Genomic DNA, 17,684 nt, shown 5'->3' on the forward strand with positions numbered 1-17,684 from the left:
AAGTAGTGTCTTGTAGTTTCCTTTGTATAGGCCTTTTACATCTCTGGTAAGATTTATTCCTAAGTATTTTATCTTCTCGGGGGCTACTGTAAATGGTATTGATTTGGTGATTACCTCTTCAATGTTCTTTTTGTTGGTGTAGAGGAATCCAACTGATTTTTGTATGTTTATCTTGTATCCTGATACTCTGCTGAACTTTTCTATCAGTTTCAGCAGTCTTCTTGAGCATTCTTCAGACTTTTCTACATATAAGACCATGTCATCTGCAAATAGAGATACCTGTACTTCTTCCTTGCCAATCTGGATGCCCTTTATTTCTTTATCTAGCCTAATTGCTCTGGCTAGAACCTCCAGCATGATGTTGAATAAGAGTAGTGATAAAGGTCATCCTTTTCTGGTTCCAGGTCACAAGGGGAATGTTTTCAGGCTCTCTCCATTTAGGATGATGTTGGCTGTTGGCTTTGAACAAATGCCCTCAAGTATGTTGAGGAATTTTCCTTCTATTCCTATTTTGCTGAGAGTTTTTATCACAAATGGGTATTGGACTTTGTCAAATGCCTTTTCGGCATCAATTGATAAGATCATGTGGCTCTTGTCTTTGTTTAATTTATATGATGTGTTACATTAATTGTTTTTCTACTGTTGAACCATCCCTGTATATCTGGTATGAATCCCACTTGGTCATGGAGAATTATTTTTTTTGATATGTTGTTGAATTATATTGGCTAGAATTTTGTTGAAGATTTTTGCATCTAAATTCATGAGGAATGTAGGTCTGTAATTATCCTTTTTTTGTGGTGTCTTTACCTGGTTTTAGTATCAGGGATATGCTAGCTTCATAGAATGAGTCTGGGAGTATTCTGTCCTTTTCTATGTTCTGAAATACCTTTAGTAGTAGTGGTGCTAACTCGTCTCTGAAAGATTGGCAGAACTCTGCAGTGAAGCCGTCTGAGCCAGGGCTTTTTTTTGTTGGGAGTTTTTTACTTACCTTTTCAATCTCTTCTTTTGTTATGGGTTTATATAGTTCTTCTACCTCTGTTTGTGTTACTTTAGGTAGGTAGTGTGTTTCTAGAAATTCATCCATTTCTTCTAGGTTTTCAAATTTGCTAGAGTACAGTTTTTCATAGCAATCTGATATGATTCTTTTAATTTCAGTTGGGGCTGTTGTGATATTGCCCATCTCATTTCTTATTTCGGTTATTTGCTTCTTGTCCTGTTTTTCTTTTCTCAATTTGGCCAAAGGTTTATTAATTTTGTTAATTTTTTCAGAGATCCAGCTTTTAGTCTTGTTATCTCTTCCAATTGTTTTTCTGTTCTCTATTCCATTTAATTCTGCTCTAATTTTTATCATTTGCTTTCTTCTGGTGCCTGAGGGTTTCTTCTGTTGCTCTCTTCCTGTTTGTTCGAGTTGTAGGGACAATTCTTTGATTTTGGCCATTTCTTCCTTTTAGATGTGTGCATTTATTGCTATAAATTGACCTCTGAGGACTGCTTTAGCTGTGTGCTAAAGGTTCTGATAGGAAGTGTTTTCATTCTCATTGGATTCCATGAATTTATTTATTCAATCCTTATGTCTTCTAATAAAACACAATCATTTTTGAGCAGGTTATTGTTCAGTTTCCAAGTGTTCGATTTCTTTTTCCTGCTGTTTCTGTTATTGATTTCTACCTTTATGGCTTTGTGTTCAGAGAAGATGCTTTGTAATATTTCGATGTTTTGGATTCTGTTAAGGCTTGCTTTATGACCTAATATGTGGTCGACTCTAGAGAATGTTCCATGTGCATTGGAAAAGAAGGTATACTTGGTTGCTGTTGGTGGAGTGTGCTGTACATGTCTATGGGGTCAAGTTGGTTGATTGTGGCATTTAGATCTTCTGTGTCTTTGTTGAGCTTCTTTCTGGATGTCCTGTCCTTCACCGAAAGTGGTGTGTTGAAGTCTCCTACTATTATTGTGGAGCTGTCTATGTCACTTTTCAATGCGGTTACAGTTTGTTTTCTGTATCTTGAAGCCCTGTGTTTGGGTGTGTAAATATTTAATATGGTTATATCCTCCTGTATATTGTCCCTTTAATCATTATATAGTGCCCTTCCTTGTCCTTTCTGGTGGATTTAACTTTAAGGTCTATTTTGTCAGAAATTAATATTGCCACTCCTGCTTTTCTTTCTTAAATCATTGTTTCCTTGATATATTTTTTTCCATCATTTGAGTTTTAGTTTGTGTCTTTAAGTCTAAATTGTGTCTCTTCTAGGCAGCATATAGACAGATGGGTTTTTTTAATCCATTCTGCCACTCTCTGTCTCCTTCTTGGTGCATTTAGTCCTTTCACATTCAGCACAATTATGGATAGGTATGAGGTCAGTGCTGTCATTTTGATGTCTTTTTTTTGTGTGTTGCTGACAGTTTCTTTTTTCCACTTAATTTTTTGTGCTGAGTAGTTTACCTTTATATATTGTCTTCTACTCTTATTTGTTGTTATCGATTTTGTTTCTGCTGAGTCTTTATGTTTCCCTTGGACTTTATTTTGATGTGTAGGACTGTTAGTTTCCTTTGTGGTTACCTTAATTTTTTCCCCTATTTTTCTAAGTTTAAACCTAACTTTTATTTCTTTATATCACCTTGTCTTCCTCTCCATGTGAAAGATTTGTGTCTACATTTTTGTTTCAATGTTGTCATCTTTTATATAATAACATCTCTGTTTCCCTGTTTTGAGCGTTTTTTTATCTTGATTCATTTGGTATCTGGTTGCTTTGTCCTGTGTTCTAGTCTTGGGTTGATATCAGATATTATTGATTTTCTAACCAGAGAACTCTCTTTAGTATTTTTTGTAGTTTTGGTTCCATTCTTACAAATTCCCTAAACTTCTGTTTATCTGGAAATGTCCTAATTTCACCTTCATATTTGAGAGACGGCTTTGCTGGATATATGATTCTTGGCTGGCAATTTTTTTCCTTCAATGCTTTATATAAGTCATCTCATCGCCTTCTTGCCTGCACAGTTTCTGCCAAGTAGTCCAAGATTATGCTTATTGACTCTCCTTTGTGGGTGACTTTTTGTTTAACCCTAGCTGCTCTAAAATCCTCTCTTTATCTTTGGTTTTGGTAAGTTTGTTTATAATACGTCCTGATGGCTTTCTTTCGAGGTCTACCTTATGTCTGGTTCGATGAGCATCTTGGATAGATATCTTCTCATCTTTCACGATATCAGGGAAGTTTTCTGCCAAAAAATCTTCAACAATTCTCTCTGTATTTTCTGTTATCCCTCCCTGTTCTGGTACTCCAATCACTTGTAGATTATCTCTTTCGATAGGGTCCCACATGATTCTTAGGGTTTCTTCATTGTTTTAATTTTTTTAATCTGATTTTTCTTTCAATAATATTGGTGCCAAGTGTTTTACCTTCAGTCTCACTAATCCTGCCTTCCATTTCCTCAATTTTGCTCCTGTGACTTTCTACTGAGTTTTCTAATTCTGTAATTTTATTGTTAATCTTCTGAATTTCTTCTGATTGCTGTCTCTGCATGGATTCTTGCAGCCTATTAAATTTTCATTATGTTCTTGAATAGCCTTTTTAACTTCTTCAACTGCTTTATCTATATGTTCCTTGGCTTTTTCTGCATTTTGCCTGATCTCCTTCCTGTTCTCTTGAAGAGTTTTGTATATTAATCTTTTGTATTCTCCATCTGGTAATTCCAGGAAGATATCTTCATCTGGAAGATTCCTTGATTCCTTGTTCTGAGAGCTTGTTGAAGCAATCATGGTCTGCTTCTTTATGTGATTTGATATTGACTGTTGTCTCCAAGCCATCTGTAAGTTATTGTATTATTTTTTGTTTGCTTACTGTATGTTAGATTCTTGCTTTGTTTTGTTTTGATATGCCCAAATACACTGCTTGAGTGAGCTAGCTTGATTACTTTTGCCTTTGAAGCTCTAATATTCTGTCACCAGATGGCTAGACCCATTACCAGGTATATGAGCCTAGGGATCCATTCTCTTTTCCTGTATGGATTCAGCTCAGGTGTCCCAGTATTTGGTTATCAAGTATGTAGTGCAGGCTCTGTCCCACAATCTTGAGGGGCAGCGGTGTTTGGTGTAGGCACAAGTACCTGGCTGAAGCAAGTGTCACGCTCTGAACCAGGCAGTGGGCTGATAACCATCCCCTGAGTGTCCGTGAGGAAAGCATGTCCCTGTTCCATAGAGTACACAGGTGGGTAGGTTCAGCAGCCAGACCTTGAGTACCCAATGCTTTTGGTTGTAAGGGCTGGGAGGCACCACTTATCCCTGGACTCCTGTCGTGAGTAGGCAGGTGATGTGGGTGGAGCTACCAGTCCTCCAGCCCCTGATGTGGGTAGGTGAGGACTGTGTTTAGTAGGCAAGGCAGTGTCAAACGTCAAAAACCCACCTCTCCACCGCACAGCTGAAACAGCAGGAGTGACATCTCAAGCACGTATACAGTCTGCCAATAAGGGCCTAATCTCCTGAAATGGGCCCACAAAGATCCATGCAGAGGTGAAGGGTATTCAAAGCCTGTGGACCATTTCAGCCTCAAGAGGAGCTGCTTCTGTCCTGAACTCCCCAGCTTAGTGGAGCTGGAAGATTATCTCTTCCCCTTATTGTTAATTTATTCCTTCTCTGAGGCCGGAAGAATGGCTCAGGGCACACAGCAGGACATATCTCATATCTATTGTTAATTTATTCCTTCTCTGAGGCCGGAAGAATGGCTCAGGGCACACAGCAGGACATATCTCATATCTATTGTTAATTTATTCCTTCTCTGAGGCCGGAAGAATGGCTCAGGGCACACAGCAGGGCATATCAAGAACAGCCACTGAAGCCGGCTTGGGGGATGGGGACATGGTAAACTAAACTCATGGACTTAGCTCTTGCAGAGGATGCTGTTCTTCTCTGGTTCTGGAAGTGTGAGTACCGTGTGGCTCACTGTCTCTCACTGAGGAAACCGCATCCTGAACGCTACCACCAGCCCTGCTGCAGTCGCTCCCAGGGACTGTGCCTGATACCTGCCAAGTCAAGTCCGGCAACTCCTTGCAGCTTCTGAACCGTCTCTCCCTCCCCCTGCCACTCAGTCCAATTTCCTAACTTTGCCTTTGATGTTCAGGGCTCCTAGCTTGTCATATATATAATCATTTCACTTGTTTTTTCCGGACTTTGTTGTAAGAGGGATCACCAAAAACCATCTTGGCCCCGTCTCTCCATTCCCAAATATTTAATTTCATTCTGTAAGTTGTCTTTTCACTTTGTAATAAAGTCCTTTGATGCACGAAAGTTTATAATTTTAGTGAAGTCTGATTTATCTATTTTGTTTTTTGTTGCTCATGCTTTTGGTGCCATACTTATGAATCCATTGTTGAAAACTAGGTCCTGAAGCATTTCCCTATGTTTTGTTCAAAGTGTATTACGGTTTTAGCTTTTACATTTAGGTCATTGCTCCATTTTGACTTAATCTCCCTATATTGTGTGAGGTATAGATCCAGCTTCATTCATTTGCATGTGGACATCCAGTTGTCCCAGCATTTATTGAAGAGACTATTCTTTCTCCATTGAATGGACTTGGCAACCTTGACAAATATCAGTTAATGACAGATGTATGGACACTATCATGTTTTTAAATAACATCTACACACTGGCTGTTTCCAAAATTTATATTTCAAGCGCAGAACTATCACCTAAATCCAATCATTTACTCAACAATATCTCTTGAATTTGAATAGGCCCACAAAAGATAACACTGAAGGTACACCTTGGTCAATGACAGTCTAGATTGTTTCAGATTAATCTTTGCAACAACTAAAAAAGCTAGACAAAGTATTAAAAAAAAAAAATTATTTGAAAGCATTGGGAAGCTACCAAGGTACTGAAAATCTGTGGGGCCAAGATGCAGGAGAGATAAGGCTGACTTTTATAGCTACTTTTCTCTTTAAGGCAATTGTGACTGAGAAGCTGAGATGCGAGGCAGAGCTTTCAGCAGACTCACAGAGCTGGGGAAAAATTGGAGTGCATGGTCTATCAAAGGAAAAGAGGTCTTGGTAAACTCTCCATGTTTTTAGTCAACACTGAAGAAATACACCCACAGAATAAAGGTGTCTACTTTGGTTCCTCTGGAAGCAGATCTTGACACAAGAATTTGAGTGCAAGAAGGTTACAAGGAAATAGAGGGAACAATGGTAGAGGAGTGGGGAATGATACAAGCAAGGAAAACAGCCTTTAAATTAAAGGGTATCTTATTAAGCTAGTTACCCATAGTGGGCAACTGGGGTTCCTACCACAGGGAAACTCTGAAAAACCATTAAGAATACATGTCTCAGTATTATCCAATGCAAGTGGAGAGGAAGCTTGGGTAGTTACATATCCACTACCCAGGCTTATGGAGTGCTTTTTGAGATAAGGGGCCTGTGTTAATTCCTTGGGACTTCTGTAATACTATGCACATGAGAAGCACAGCCTACTAAAAAAAATTCCTCAAGCAAAAAGATGTAGATATTTAAAAATGGAAGTTGTCCAGAGCATTAGAAAATGATAGGATCCAAGTGGTGTGGGTACGAACAGTACCCACTACAAAGGGTAAACCAGAAGTAGCCCTTTCTCACAGAACAGAAATAAATCTTGGAGTCATCTCAATTCCTGATTGAATTAAGGTGATCTCCTATGAAAATACAAACAAGCAGTATTAGGAAAGATTTTGTCCAGTTTTTCAGTTCCACTAGGAAAACTACTCTGAAACAATCCAGGCTGCCGAGCCCAGTAACAGAATTCTCTGTTATCTTTTCAAAGACTATAGGATTTGCATTGATGACTCCATGTTCATTCATGATTTTTGCTTTCTTTTTTTCTTGGACATTCTTACTTGGATTTATCAATATTACTAGTCTTTTCAAAGGCCAAGTTTGGGCTTTCCTGATACTCTATTTAATGTTTTATTCTATTTCATTAGTTTTAGTTATCTTTATTACTTCCTTCTTTCAACTGTCTCTGTCAAATTTTTCTTGTTCTTCTTTTTCTAATACATGTATTTCAAGCTATAAATTTTCATCAAAGCACAACTTTACCTAATAATATGTTTTCATACATTTTTTTTGTGTAGTTCAAAAATTTACCTAATTTCCACTGTGATTCCTTCTTTAACTGATGGATTACTTAGATTAAAGGTATATATGTTAACTTTCAAACAAATGGTTTTCTAATTATTTATTGATTTCTAAATTAATCACACAGTAGTTAGAGAACGTACTCTGTACGTTTTGATTCTTTGAAATTTGATGAGTCTTACTTTGCGGTCTAGCATATGGTCAATATTGCTTTGTGGCCTGGCATATGGTCAATATTTGTAAATGTTATGTGCACATTTGGAAAGAACATATATTCTGTCATTGTTAAGTGCAGTGTTCTATATATATCAATAGGTCAAGTTTTGCTACAGCTGTACTGATTTTGTGTTCATCTTCTATCAGTTATTAACAAAAATACATTAAGATCTCCCACTAAAATGGCTGATTTGAACATTCCTTCTTTAGTATTGTCATTTTTTTGTCATTTTATCATACATAAACGTCTATAAGAATTTGGGTCTATTTCTAGACTTTCTCTTCTATTCCCTAAAACTCTCTGTGGAGTCAAGAGCAAATAACAGTCTCTTAGTTTTTAGAGCTTCATACTAAGTTTTAATATCTAAGTGGACAAATTCCCACCCTTTTTGCCCTATTCTTCTTTTTCATAATTTTCCTGGTTATTCTTCCTTTTTTGTACCATTTGAACTTTAGAATTAGCTTTTAGTAATGACAAAAAATTTGATATTTTTATTAGAATTATGTGACACTTGTAGATTCCAATTTAGGAGAAACTGACAGCTTTATCATACTGTATCTTCATATATATTCTGCTTTCCATTCAGGTCTTCTTTTCTTGTCCTTCATAGAGTTTCGGAAATTTTTATTTATTGTTTTAATATACAGTATTGACTTCTAAGCTTAATGTGACTAAAATCAGGATGTATGGATGTTTGTTAAAATGCAGATTCCCAGAGCTACCAAGAGATTTTGATTTCATAAGTGTAGTATGTGGTTCAGATACTCTAATGGAGCTGGTTTAGGACAAACTGTGAGAAACATTAGTTTATAACTCATACATTTCTTAAGTTTTAACTTTTTTGTTGCTATTATAAATAAGAACCTTTCTTCCATTTTAATCTTCAAATTGGCTATTGTTTACACATGTAAAGGTTACTGATTCCTGTTTCTAATTATTGTTTCTGGGTGATTTCCATAGGATAAGAGGAAAACGGTGGCATTATTCCATCAAATTCAAAACAATTTCATACTGGTGTAAAATTGTCATTGATACTCCAATGTCTTCTCTTAGCTCTCCATTCTACCTGGACTTTCTGCATCATTTAACAGAAGCTAGAAGTGCGGAAGAAACCCTGGTGGTGTAGTGGTTAAGTGCTATATCTGCTAACCAAGAGTTCAGCAGTTTGAATCTGCTAAGCGCTCCTTGGAAACTCTATGGGGCAGTTCTACTCTGTCCTATCGGGTCACTATGAGTCGGAATCGACTTGACAGCAATGGGTTTAGTTTTTTTTTTTTTGGTTTTTAGAAGTGCTGAGGTTGGAGGGTATGATGGACAATGCTAAATATTAAATGACGTATAAATTATCTCAGTTAAAGTTATAATTGTATATAAAGTCTTATTTATATTTTCAGAGTTTGTTTGAATTTTTAACCATAATATTACTAATTCGTTTCATGGACATAATGATGTAATCTTTCACCAAAAAGGCAAATATGGCTTTTTCAAGATACCTATCAGCTGCTCTATGGGTGAAATACGTGGCAGTCTGTTTCTATAAAGATTAAAGCCTTGGAAACCTTATTGGTTAGTTCTACTCTGTCCTACAGTGTTGTTATGAGTCAGAATTGACTCAACAGCAATGGGTTTTGGGTTTTTGGTTATGGTGTTTTGGCCCACCCCTCCCTCAGTTAAATACCACAAAGAAAAGAGCTGGTCATTTTCTTCAACTTAGGAAAAAAACATTAACTTAAGAAATGATACTCCTCCTGTGCTGAAATGACCACAAATTATTATCCAGCAATATTATTTTTAAGATAGAAATCAACAATATATCCTCTAGAATATTTTACTCATAAATCCAAAATTTTGGATATGATTTTTCTTTTCCTTAACATTTTTGAGAAATTATCAACATTTTACAAATTAGGAAACAAAAAACCGTCCCCTGTCCCAGAGTGGCAAGCTATGTGTTATTAGTAAAATTGGAATAAACACTAGACTTTCTAGCCCACATCTAACAAGCTACACAGTCCTACCATTATTTTTGAAAGGCTAGGGCCAACTAATCCTATTTGATTAACAAAAGTCCATATTCCAGGTTGACATCAAAGCCCTCCACAAGAAGATGCAGGTTTCAAGGCCTTAGATGTCCCGTTGAGGAATTTAAAAAAAAAAACCAGAGAGTGACACTTCTGCCTCAAAGAACAAATTACGACCTTACCTGCATAGTTGGGAAGGAAAACTCTTCTTGTAAAAACTTCCTAATGTGCAGGACCACGCCTTTTGGTAGAGCATTAACTGCATTCAGTAACTTCTTCATTTCTGATAGTAGGTTAAGAAGGACAAGATCAGTAGGTGCGCCCTTTGCCAGTTTGACCTAGAAGACATATCCATTAAAATGTACATAATTATATATGTTCTGATTTACTGTGACATTAGAACAAGTCAGGGTGCTAAAAAAGTAACAAACCAAAACCTGTTGCCGTGGAGTTGATTCCAACCCATAGCGACCCTATAGGACAGAGTAGAGCTGCCCCATACGGTTTCCAGGGAGTGGCTGGTGAATTCCAGCTGCTGACCTTTTGGTTAGCAGCTGAGCCCATATCCACTGTGACACCTGGGCTCCACAGAAAGTTACAAAGTACCTACCACATGCAGATCACTGTGACAGAACTACAGAACATCGAAGTAAGACATACATTCTCCCTGTTCTCAGGGAACTTACAACACAGCAGGGAGTTTAAAAGCAAAACCCAATTAGTTTTAATATAGGGAAAGCCATCATAAATTCATTTGAAATTTATAAACAAAGTAATGTAAGGATTCAAAGAGGGAATCTTTACAACTCTCTTTTGGAGGAGGGACATGAAAAATTTTAGTATTAAATGTGAATTAAGTCTTAAAAATATTTGCCCTTGGTAAATATACAACATGTATTGAATTGATCCATTTAAAGCATAAAAAATGCCAAGCTTAAAATACCGTTTAGATTATCCTATATAATAATATGACAACTATGCCTAAGGATCTTTTTTACAGGAATTGACCAATGCATTTGCTACTAAACACACAACAAATTTAAAATAAACAGAATAGTAATAATCTAAATTGTAAACACAGTAGGGCAGTAGAGTGATTCTGACTTATCTCAAATCAGTCAGAGCTGAGAAAACAGCAATAATCTTGGGACTTGAGAAACAGATCCTTACAGACTTAACACGGCCATCTTTGATGGTTAACTGATCAATATAGTCGAGTCCTACTGGATCATCTGTTAACACTAGTTGTGGCAAACAGAGTGGGCAGCAGAGATGGATAAAAGGCCTGGAACAAGTGGATGATGGTCTTCCCTCAAACCCTAACAGGATACCACAGTTCCTGTTGAAATTTTCGGAATATGAATTATGTTGTTGCTTGAAATTCATGCAGAGTTTTAGTTACTGAAAACGACCCAGTGTGAAGTGACTCTGACTGCCAGGTTTCTAACTACACAGGAACAACACAGGAAAGTCACTAGGAACCAACACAGTCCGTTGCAGGATGATCGGTCTGCTCTGCTCCCTGAGTTTGAATCTTAAATTAAGGTTCCGCTATCCCCAGAAAACCCTGGTGGCGTAGTGGTTAAGTACTATGGCTGCTAACCAAAGGGCTAGCAGTTCGAATCTTCCAGGCGCTCCTTGGAAACTCTGTGGGCAGTTCTACTCTGTCCTATAGGGTCACTATGAGTCAGAATCAACTCAACAGCACTCGGTTTGGTTTTGGTTTGGTATCACCATTCACACCTAACATATACACACCACATTTCACTGTATGTCATGATTTGAAAATTACTTAATATACAAAAAATGTGAACCAGTTGCTGAATCACGGTGAATGGTATATGAGTGCGTAGTGTACTTTTTTTTTTTATTTTTATTGTGCTTTAAGTGAAAGTTTACAGACCAAGTCAGTCTCTCATACAAAAACTTATATACACCTTCCTATATACTCCTAGTTGCTCTTCCCCTAATGAGATAGCACACTCCTACCCTCCACTCTCTATTTTTGTGTCCATTTGGCCAGCTTCTGACCCCATCTGCCCTCTCATCTCTTCTTCAGACAGAAGCTGCCCACATAGTCTCACGTGTCTACTTGATCCAAGGAGCTCCCTCTTCATGAGTATCATTTTCTATCCCATAGTCCAGTCCAATCCCTGACTGAAGAGTTGGCTGTAGGAATGGTTCCTGTCTTGGGCTAACAGAAGGTCTGGGGACCATGACCTCTGGGGTCTTTCTAGTCTCAGTCAGACCATTAAGTCTAGTCTTTTTATGAGAAATTGAGATCTGCATCCCACTGCTTTCCTGCCCCTCAGGGGTTCCATGTTGTCTTCCCTGTCAGGCAGTCATCCATTATAGCCAGGCACCATCTAGCTCTGGTCTCAGGCTGATGAGTCTCTGGTTTATGTGGCCCTTTCTGTCTCTTGGGCTCATAATTACCTTGCGTCTTTGCTGTTTTTCAGCCTCCTTTGCTCCAGGTGGATTGAAACCAATTGATGCATCTTAGATGGCTGCTTGTGAGTATTTAAGACCCCAGACTCAACTCTCCAAAGGGGAATGCAGAATGTTTTCTTAACAGATTTTATTATGCCAATTGACTTAGATGTCCCTTGAAAGCATGGTCCCCAAACTCCCGCCCCTGCTACGCTGACCTTCAAACAGTTCAGTATATTCAGGAAATTTCTTTGCTTTTCGTTTAGTCCATTTGTGCTGACCTCTCCTGTATTATGTGTTGTCTTCCCCTTCACCTAAAACAGTTCTTATCTATTCTCTAATTAGCGAAAACCCCTCTCCCTCCCTCCCTCCCCACTCTCCTAACCATCAAAGAATATTTTCTTCCTTGTTTAAATTATTTTTCAAGTTCTTGTAATAGTGGTCTCATACAATATTTGTCCTCTTGCAACTGACTAATTTCACTCAGCATCATGCCTTCCAGGTTCCTCCATGTTACGAAATGTTTCATGGATTCATCACTCTTCTTTATTCATGTGTAGTATTCCATTGTGTGAATATACCATAATTTATTTATCCATTCATCCATTGATGGGCACCTTGGCTGCTTCCATCTTTTTGCTATTGTAAACAGTGCTGCAGTGAACATGGGTGTGCATATATCTGTTTGTGTAAAGGCTCTTATTTCCCTAGGATACATTCCAAGGAGTGGAACTGCTGAGTTGTATGGTAGTTCTATTTTTAACTTTTTAAGGAAGCTCCACATTGATTTCCAAAGTAGTTGTACCATTTTACATTTCCACCAGCAGTGTAAAGTGTTCCAGTCTCTCCACAACCTTTCCAACATTTATTATTTTGGGTTTTTTGGATTAATGCCAGCCTTGTTGGAGTGAAATGGAATCTCATTGTAGTTTTCATCTGCATTTCTCTAATGGCTAATGATCATGAGCATTTCCTCATGTATCTGTTAGCTACCTGAATGTTTTCTTTAATGAAGTGCCTGTTCATATCCTTTGTGCATTTTTTAATTGGGTTATTTGTCTTTTTGTAGTTGAGTTTTTGCAGTATCATGTGGATTTTAGAGATCACACGCAGATTGGAGATGTCATAGCTAAAAGCCTTTTCCAAGTCTGTAGGTAATCTTTTTACTCTTTTGGTGAAGTCTTTGGATGAGCATATATGTTTGATTTTTATGAGCTCCCAGTTATCTGGGTTTTCTTCCACATTGTTAGTAATGTTTTTTATACTGTTTATGCCACGAATTAGGGCTCCTAGCGTTGTCCTTATTTTTTCCTTTATGATCTTTATCGTTTTAGATTTTATATTTAAGTCTTTGATCTATTTTGAGTTCGTTTTTGTGCATGGAGTGAGGTATGGGTCTTGTTTCATTTTTTTGCAGATAGATATCCAGTTGTGCCAGCACCATTTGTTAAAAAGACTGTCTTTTCCCCATTTAACAAACTTTGGGCCTTTGTCAAATATCAGCTGCTCATATGCGGATGGATTTATGTCTGGATTCTCAGTTCTGTTCCATTGGTCTAGGTATCTGTTGTTGTACCAGTGCCAGCCTGTTTTGACTACTGTGACTGTAAAATAGGTTCTAAAATCAGTTAGAGTGAGGCCTCCCATTTCGTTCCACTTTTTCAGTAATGCTTTACTTATCCGGGGCCTCTTTTCCTTCCATATGAAGTTGGTGATTTGTTTCTCCATTTCATTAAAAAATGTCTTTGGAATTTGGATCAGAATTGCATTGTATCTATAGATGGCTTTTGGTAGAACAGACATTTTTATACTGTTGTCTTCCTGTCCATGAGCAAGGTATGTTTTTCCACTTATGTAGGTCTCTCTTGGTTTCTTGCAGTAGTGTCTTGTAGTTTTCTTTGTATAGGTCTCTTACGTCTCTGGTAAGATTTATTCCTAAGTATTTTATCTTCTTGGGGGCTACTATAAATGGTATTGATTTGGTGATTTCCTCTCTGATGTTCTTTTTCTTGGTGTAGAGGAATCCAGCTAATTTTTGGATCTTTATCTTGTATCCTAACACTCTGCTGAACGCTTCTATTAGTTTCAGCAGTTTTCTTGAGGATTCTTTAGGGTTTCTGTGTATAAGATCATGTCATCTGCAAATAGAGATTCTTTCACTTCTTCCTTACCAATCTGGGTGCCCTTTATTTCTTTATCCAGCCTAATTGCTCTAGCTAGGACCTCCAGCACAATGTTGAATGAAAGTGGTGATAAAGGGCATCTTTGTCTGGTTTCCGATCTCAAGGGGAATGCTTTCAGACTCTCCATTTAGGATGATGTTGACTGTTGGCTTTCTATAAATGCCCTTTATTATGTTGAGGAATTTTCCTTCTATTCCTTTTTTGCTGAGAATTTTTATCATGAATGGGTGCTAAACTTTGTCAAAGGCCTTTTCTGCATCAATAGATAAGATAATGTGGACCTTGTCTTTTGTTTTATTTATATGGCGTGTTACATTGTTTTTCTAATGTTGAACCATCCCCACATACCTGGTATGAATCCCACTTGGTCATGGTGGATTATTTTTTTGATATGTTGTTGGATTCTATTGGCTAGAATTTTGTCAAGGATTTTTGCATCTAAGTTCTTGAGGGATATAGGTCTATAATTTTCTTTTTTTGTTGGTTTCTTTACCTGATTTTGGTCAGAGATATGCTGGCTTCATAGAATGAGTTTGGGAGTCTTCTGTCCTTTTCTATGGTCTGGAATACCTTTAATAGTAGCGGTATTAACTCTTCTCTGAAAGTGTGGTAGAACTCTGCACTAAAGTGGTCCGGGCCAGGGTTTTTTTATTTTTGTTGGGAGTTTTTTGATTACCTTTTCAATCTCTTCTTTTGTTATGGGTTTATTTAGTTGTTCTACCTCTGTTTGTGTTAGTTTAGGTAGGTAGTGTGTTTCTAGAAATTCATTCCCCAATTATCTTGTACTATTCTTGCAATTTTTCTGTAGGCTTGAAATTTTTTGGAGTTTCAAAATATAAAACCTCCACAAAGTAACTAGACAAACCTTTGTGAAAATGGCCATGGTCAGTAATGCATATATTTCAAATGAAAGGTCAATTCTGTTTGTACTCAAAAGTCACTGCAGAAATCACCTGATACTTAGTAACAAACTGATACACATATAAGCAAGATGATGGCCTAAATAATTTTTTTTTCAATAGGAAATAGAAGGGTCATACTCGTTAAATATTTATATATCCTTATAAATAAAATGAAACCTGTGAGAACTGGAACTCGACAGGACTGCCTTGTGTATCTGGGACTCACAAGTTTTCTACCTTTGACAGGGTGCAGTCTTACACTTTTCTATCACTCATAAGTCAGGGACTACCTGTACAAACCTTATTAACAAGTAGGTATCAATCATTAAATAAAATTGTATGGGAGGTAAACACTGTATTAACAAGAACCAAACAAATATCTCTTCAACAACCCTCTACTAAATAAATATAAATACACATGATTGATGGATATAATCTATCACAAAGTATATTGTCATTGGAAATAAGTCTTATATTAAACTATCATTCAGAGTTATTCCCTTTCATTTAGTACTGGATATTCTAATAATAAAGATGATAAAAAGAAGCAAGAAAATTATCTTAACTTCAGAAACAATAAAATTATGTTTGTGTGTATATGTTTTTTTTGCATGTGTGTAGGTTTTGTTTTGTTTGAGCTTTGATTTTAAAACATAAACAAGGGATATCCTAAAGTAGACTACCTGATGTGTTCTGGGCCAGTCAGTTCAAGTATCTACTAATTTTAACTTACATTAAGTACTGGTGTTTGGAATGATACCCTGAGACGCAAGTATCAATCACCAAAGAAAGATTTAATCATGACCTTTTTTTTTATTAAAGTAGTCTAGTGGACTCATCCAAAATTTTTTAACAGATAAGGCAATTGACTAGATTTAGTATTACACCAAGGAGCACTGGTGGCACACTAGATAAGTGTTTGGCTTCTAACCAAAAAGTCAGTGGTTCAAACCACTAGTTGCTCTGTGGGAAAAAGATGTGGCAGTCTGCTTCCGTAAAAATTCACAGCCTTGGAAATGCCATTGGGCAGTTCTACTCTGTCCTACAGGGTTGCTATGAGTAGAAATTGACTGAGGGGCAACGGGTTTAGTTATGGTTTAGCATTACATTCTTTAACATATTTAGTCATAATTAATTAATTTACAGCTCTTAACTAACAGTTAATGAATATTAAATCTTCTCTTACCAGTTGATCGGTTGACTCTTCTACCTTATTCTCAGGTTCCTCCTTAGTCTTTTCCTCCCCAGGAGGATCTCTGTTTTAAGAGAAAGAGAAAGGAGTACTCCAAGCATCTCCTTGAAGCGACACAATTAAGTCACGGTAATAAAGAATCTAACAACTGAATTTGTGCCTGAAAGTTCCAAAAAGTGTAACCAGTGTGAACCAAAGACTGATAATGGAGGTAGGCTCCATAACTTCCTGAGGCTCCAGTTAAAGAAAAGAAAATCATGCCATGCCTTACTAGATGGCGATAGAACAGAAAGCAGACATAAAAATCTGCATTTTCAACAAACACACAACACACCAAAATAATTAAAAAAAAAATTAACTTTATAGCACCATTTCAACGTTAAAAAATTCTTTGAAAAGGTGGTTTTGTGTGTGTGTGTATGTGTGTGTGTGTATGAAGATGGGAAAAGCTTAGAAAAGATCTCTCTTAAGTAGGTCATTTTATTTTTTGTTTGGGGCTCCTGGCCCTACAATTATCATTTCCAAAAATATTTTTAATTGGGACAGAACAGGATATTTAGAAATTACTAACTATTTTTGTAAAAAGGAATAACTTGACAGGTTTTGCTTTGACATTAGCTCCAAATGTGAACATATTAAGTGTTACATACTGAACTGAAAAATTCATTTACAAAATTGTTTTCTTCTAACACAGAACCATAATATAGGATAAATGAGATGACTTATGTAATCTTCTTAATTTTATATAACAGCAGAGATAAAATTGAGGTGAGGAACTTAGATCAATTGGTTTACTCTGAATTGCACTTTATCAATACCCTATTCTACTTTAAATTGATGTATTCATGTAACAGCCAACCATCTACTACATGATAACCGATTCTGTCAGGGAAAACTAAGACAAATAAACAGTGCAGCATTATCCACATATGTAAACTCCTGGTGAAAGTTTCAATAAAAGATAACTTACACATACACACAATTTTGCAATATGATTCTCAGTGCTCTTTAAATTATCAGTGTAAAGAAAACCTGTTTACTGTAATTTCCTCTATTTCTAGATCCCACTTCAAAAAGGAATCAGAAGTTTTGTTACCAAGAAACAAAAAATACTGCAGCAGTATTCTGAAGCCTCTCAATATTTGTTTAACAAAGTCAGCAAAATGCTCTCACATAGACTCCACTTGCTACTCCACATGGTGATCATTCACTCCTAACCCAGTAAGTCTCAATCCCAGATGCAGATTAGAATAATCCGTGAGGCTTCTGAACTATCCAGATGCCCGAACCCTATTTTATTGCTTCTGAACAAAAAAGTGTGGCAAACAAGCTGCTATATTTTCTATCGGCTCCATAACAAATTTTGATGTATAACCCCAACTTATCTTCACCCCCTTGCCAAAAACAAAATTGCTGCATTAAAGGTTACTAATGAAATCCTCATTGATACTCCAATGTCTTCTCTTAGCTTGCCATTCTACCTGGCCTTTCTACATTTAACATTCTCCATCATACCCTCCAACCCTCCTTGAAAACCTCAGCACTCTTAGTATCTGATGGTTCTCCTCCTAGACCTTCTAGCCTTCCACTTCTCAGCTTCTCCCACTGGCTACTCCTCTTCCTTCCATTCGTCTTATTCAC

The 17,684-nt window shown here is 37.0% G+C and overlaps 1 protein-coding gene across 7 annotated transcripts in view; it reads right to left on the reverse strand.

The window, feature by feature from the left end:
• DZIP3 (DAZ interacting zinc finger protein 3) overlaps positions 1-17,684 on the reverse strand; it is a 290,858-nt gene that overhangs the window by 256,334 nt on the left and 16,840 nt on the right. For 5 of the 7 annotated variants that reach the window (XR_010318680.1, XR_010318681.1, XM_064273000.1 and 2 more), the window contains exons 3-4: positions 16,038-16,107; positions 9,519-9,674 (exon numbers count right to left, since the gene is read on the reverse strand). Coding sequence is in view for 5 of the 7 variants with exons in the window: in XM_064273000.1 (XP_064129070.1) it covers positions 9,519-9,674; positions 16,038-16,107 (226 nt within the window). In the remaining 2 variants the exon portion in view is untranslated. The remainder of the gene's footprint in view (positions 1-9,518; positions 9,675-16,037; positions 16,108-17,684) is intronic. The other 2 variants (XM_064273002.1, XM_064273001.1) reach the window with 2 other exon arrangements.

The sequence above is a fragment of the Loxodonta africana genome, chromosome 20 (genome assembly GCF_030014295.1).
Source record: "Loxodonta africana isolate mLoxAfr1 chromosome 20, mLoxAfr1.hap2, whole genome shotgun sequence".
Taxonomy (NCBI): domain Eukaryota; kingdom Metazoa; phylum Chordata; class Mammalia; order Proboscidea; family Elephantidae; genus Loxodonta; species Loxodonta africana.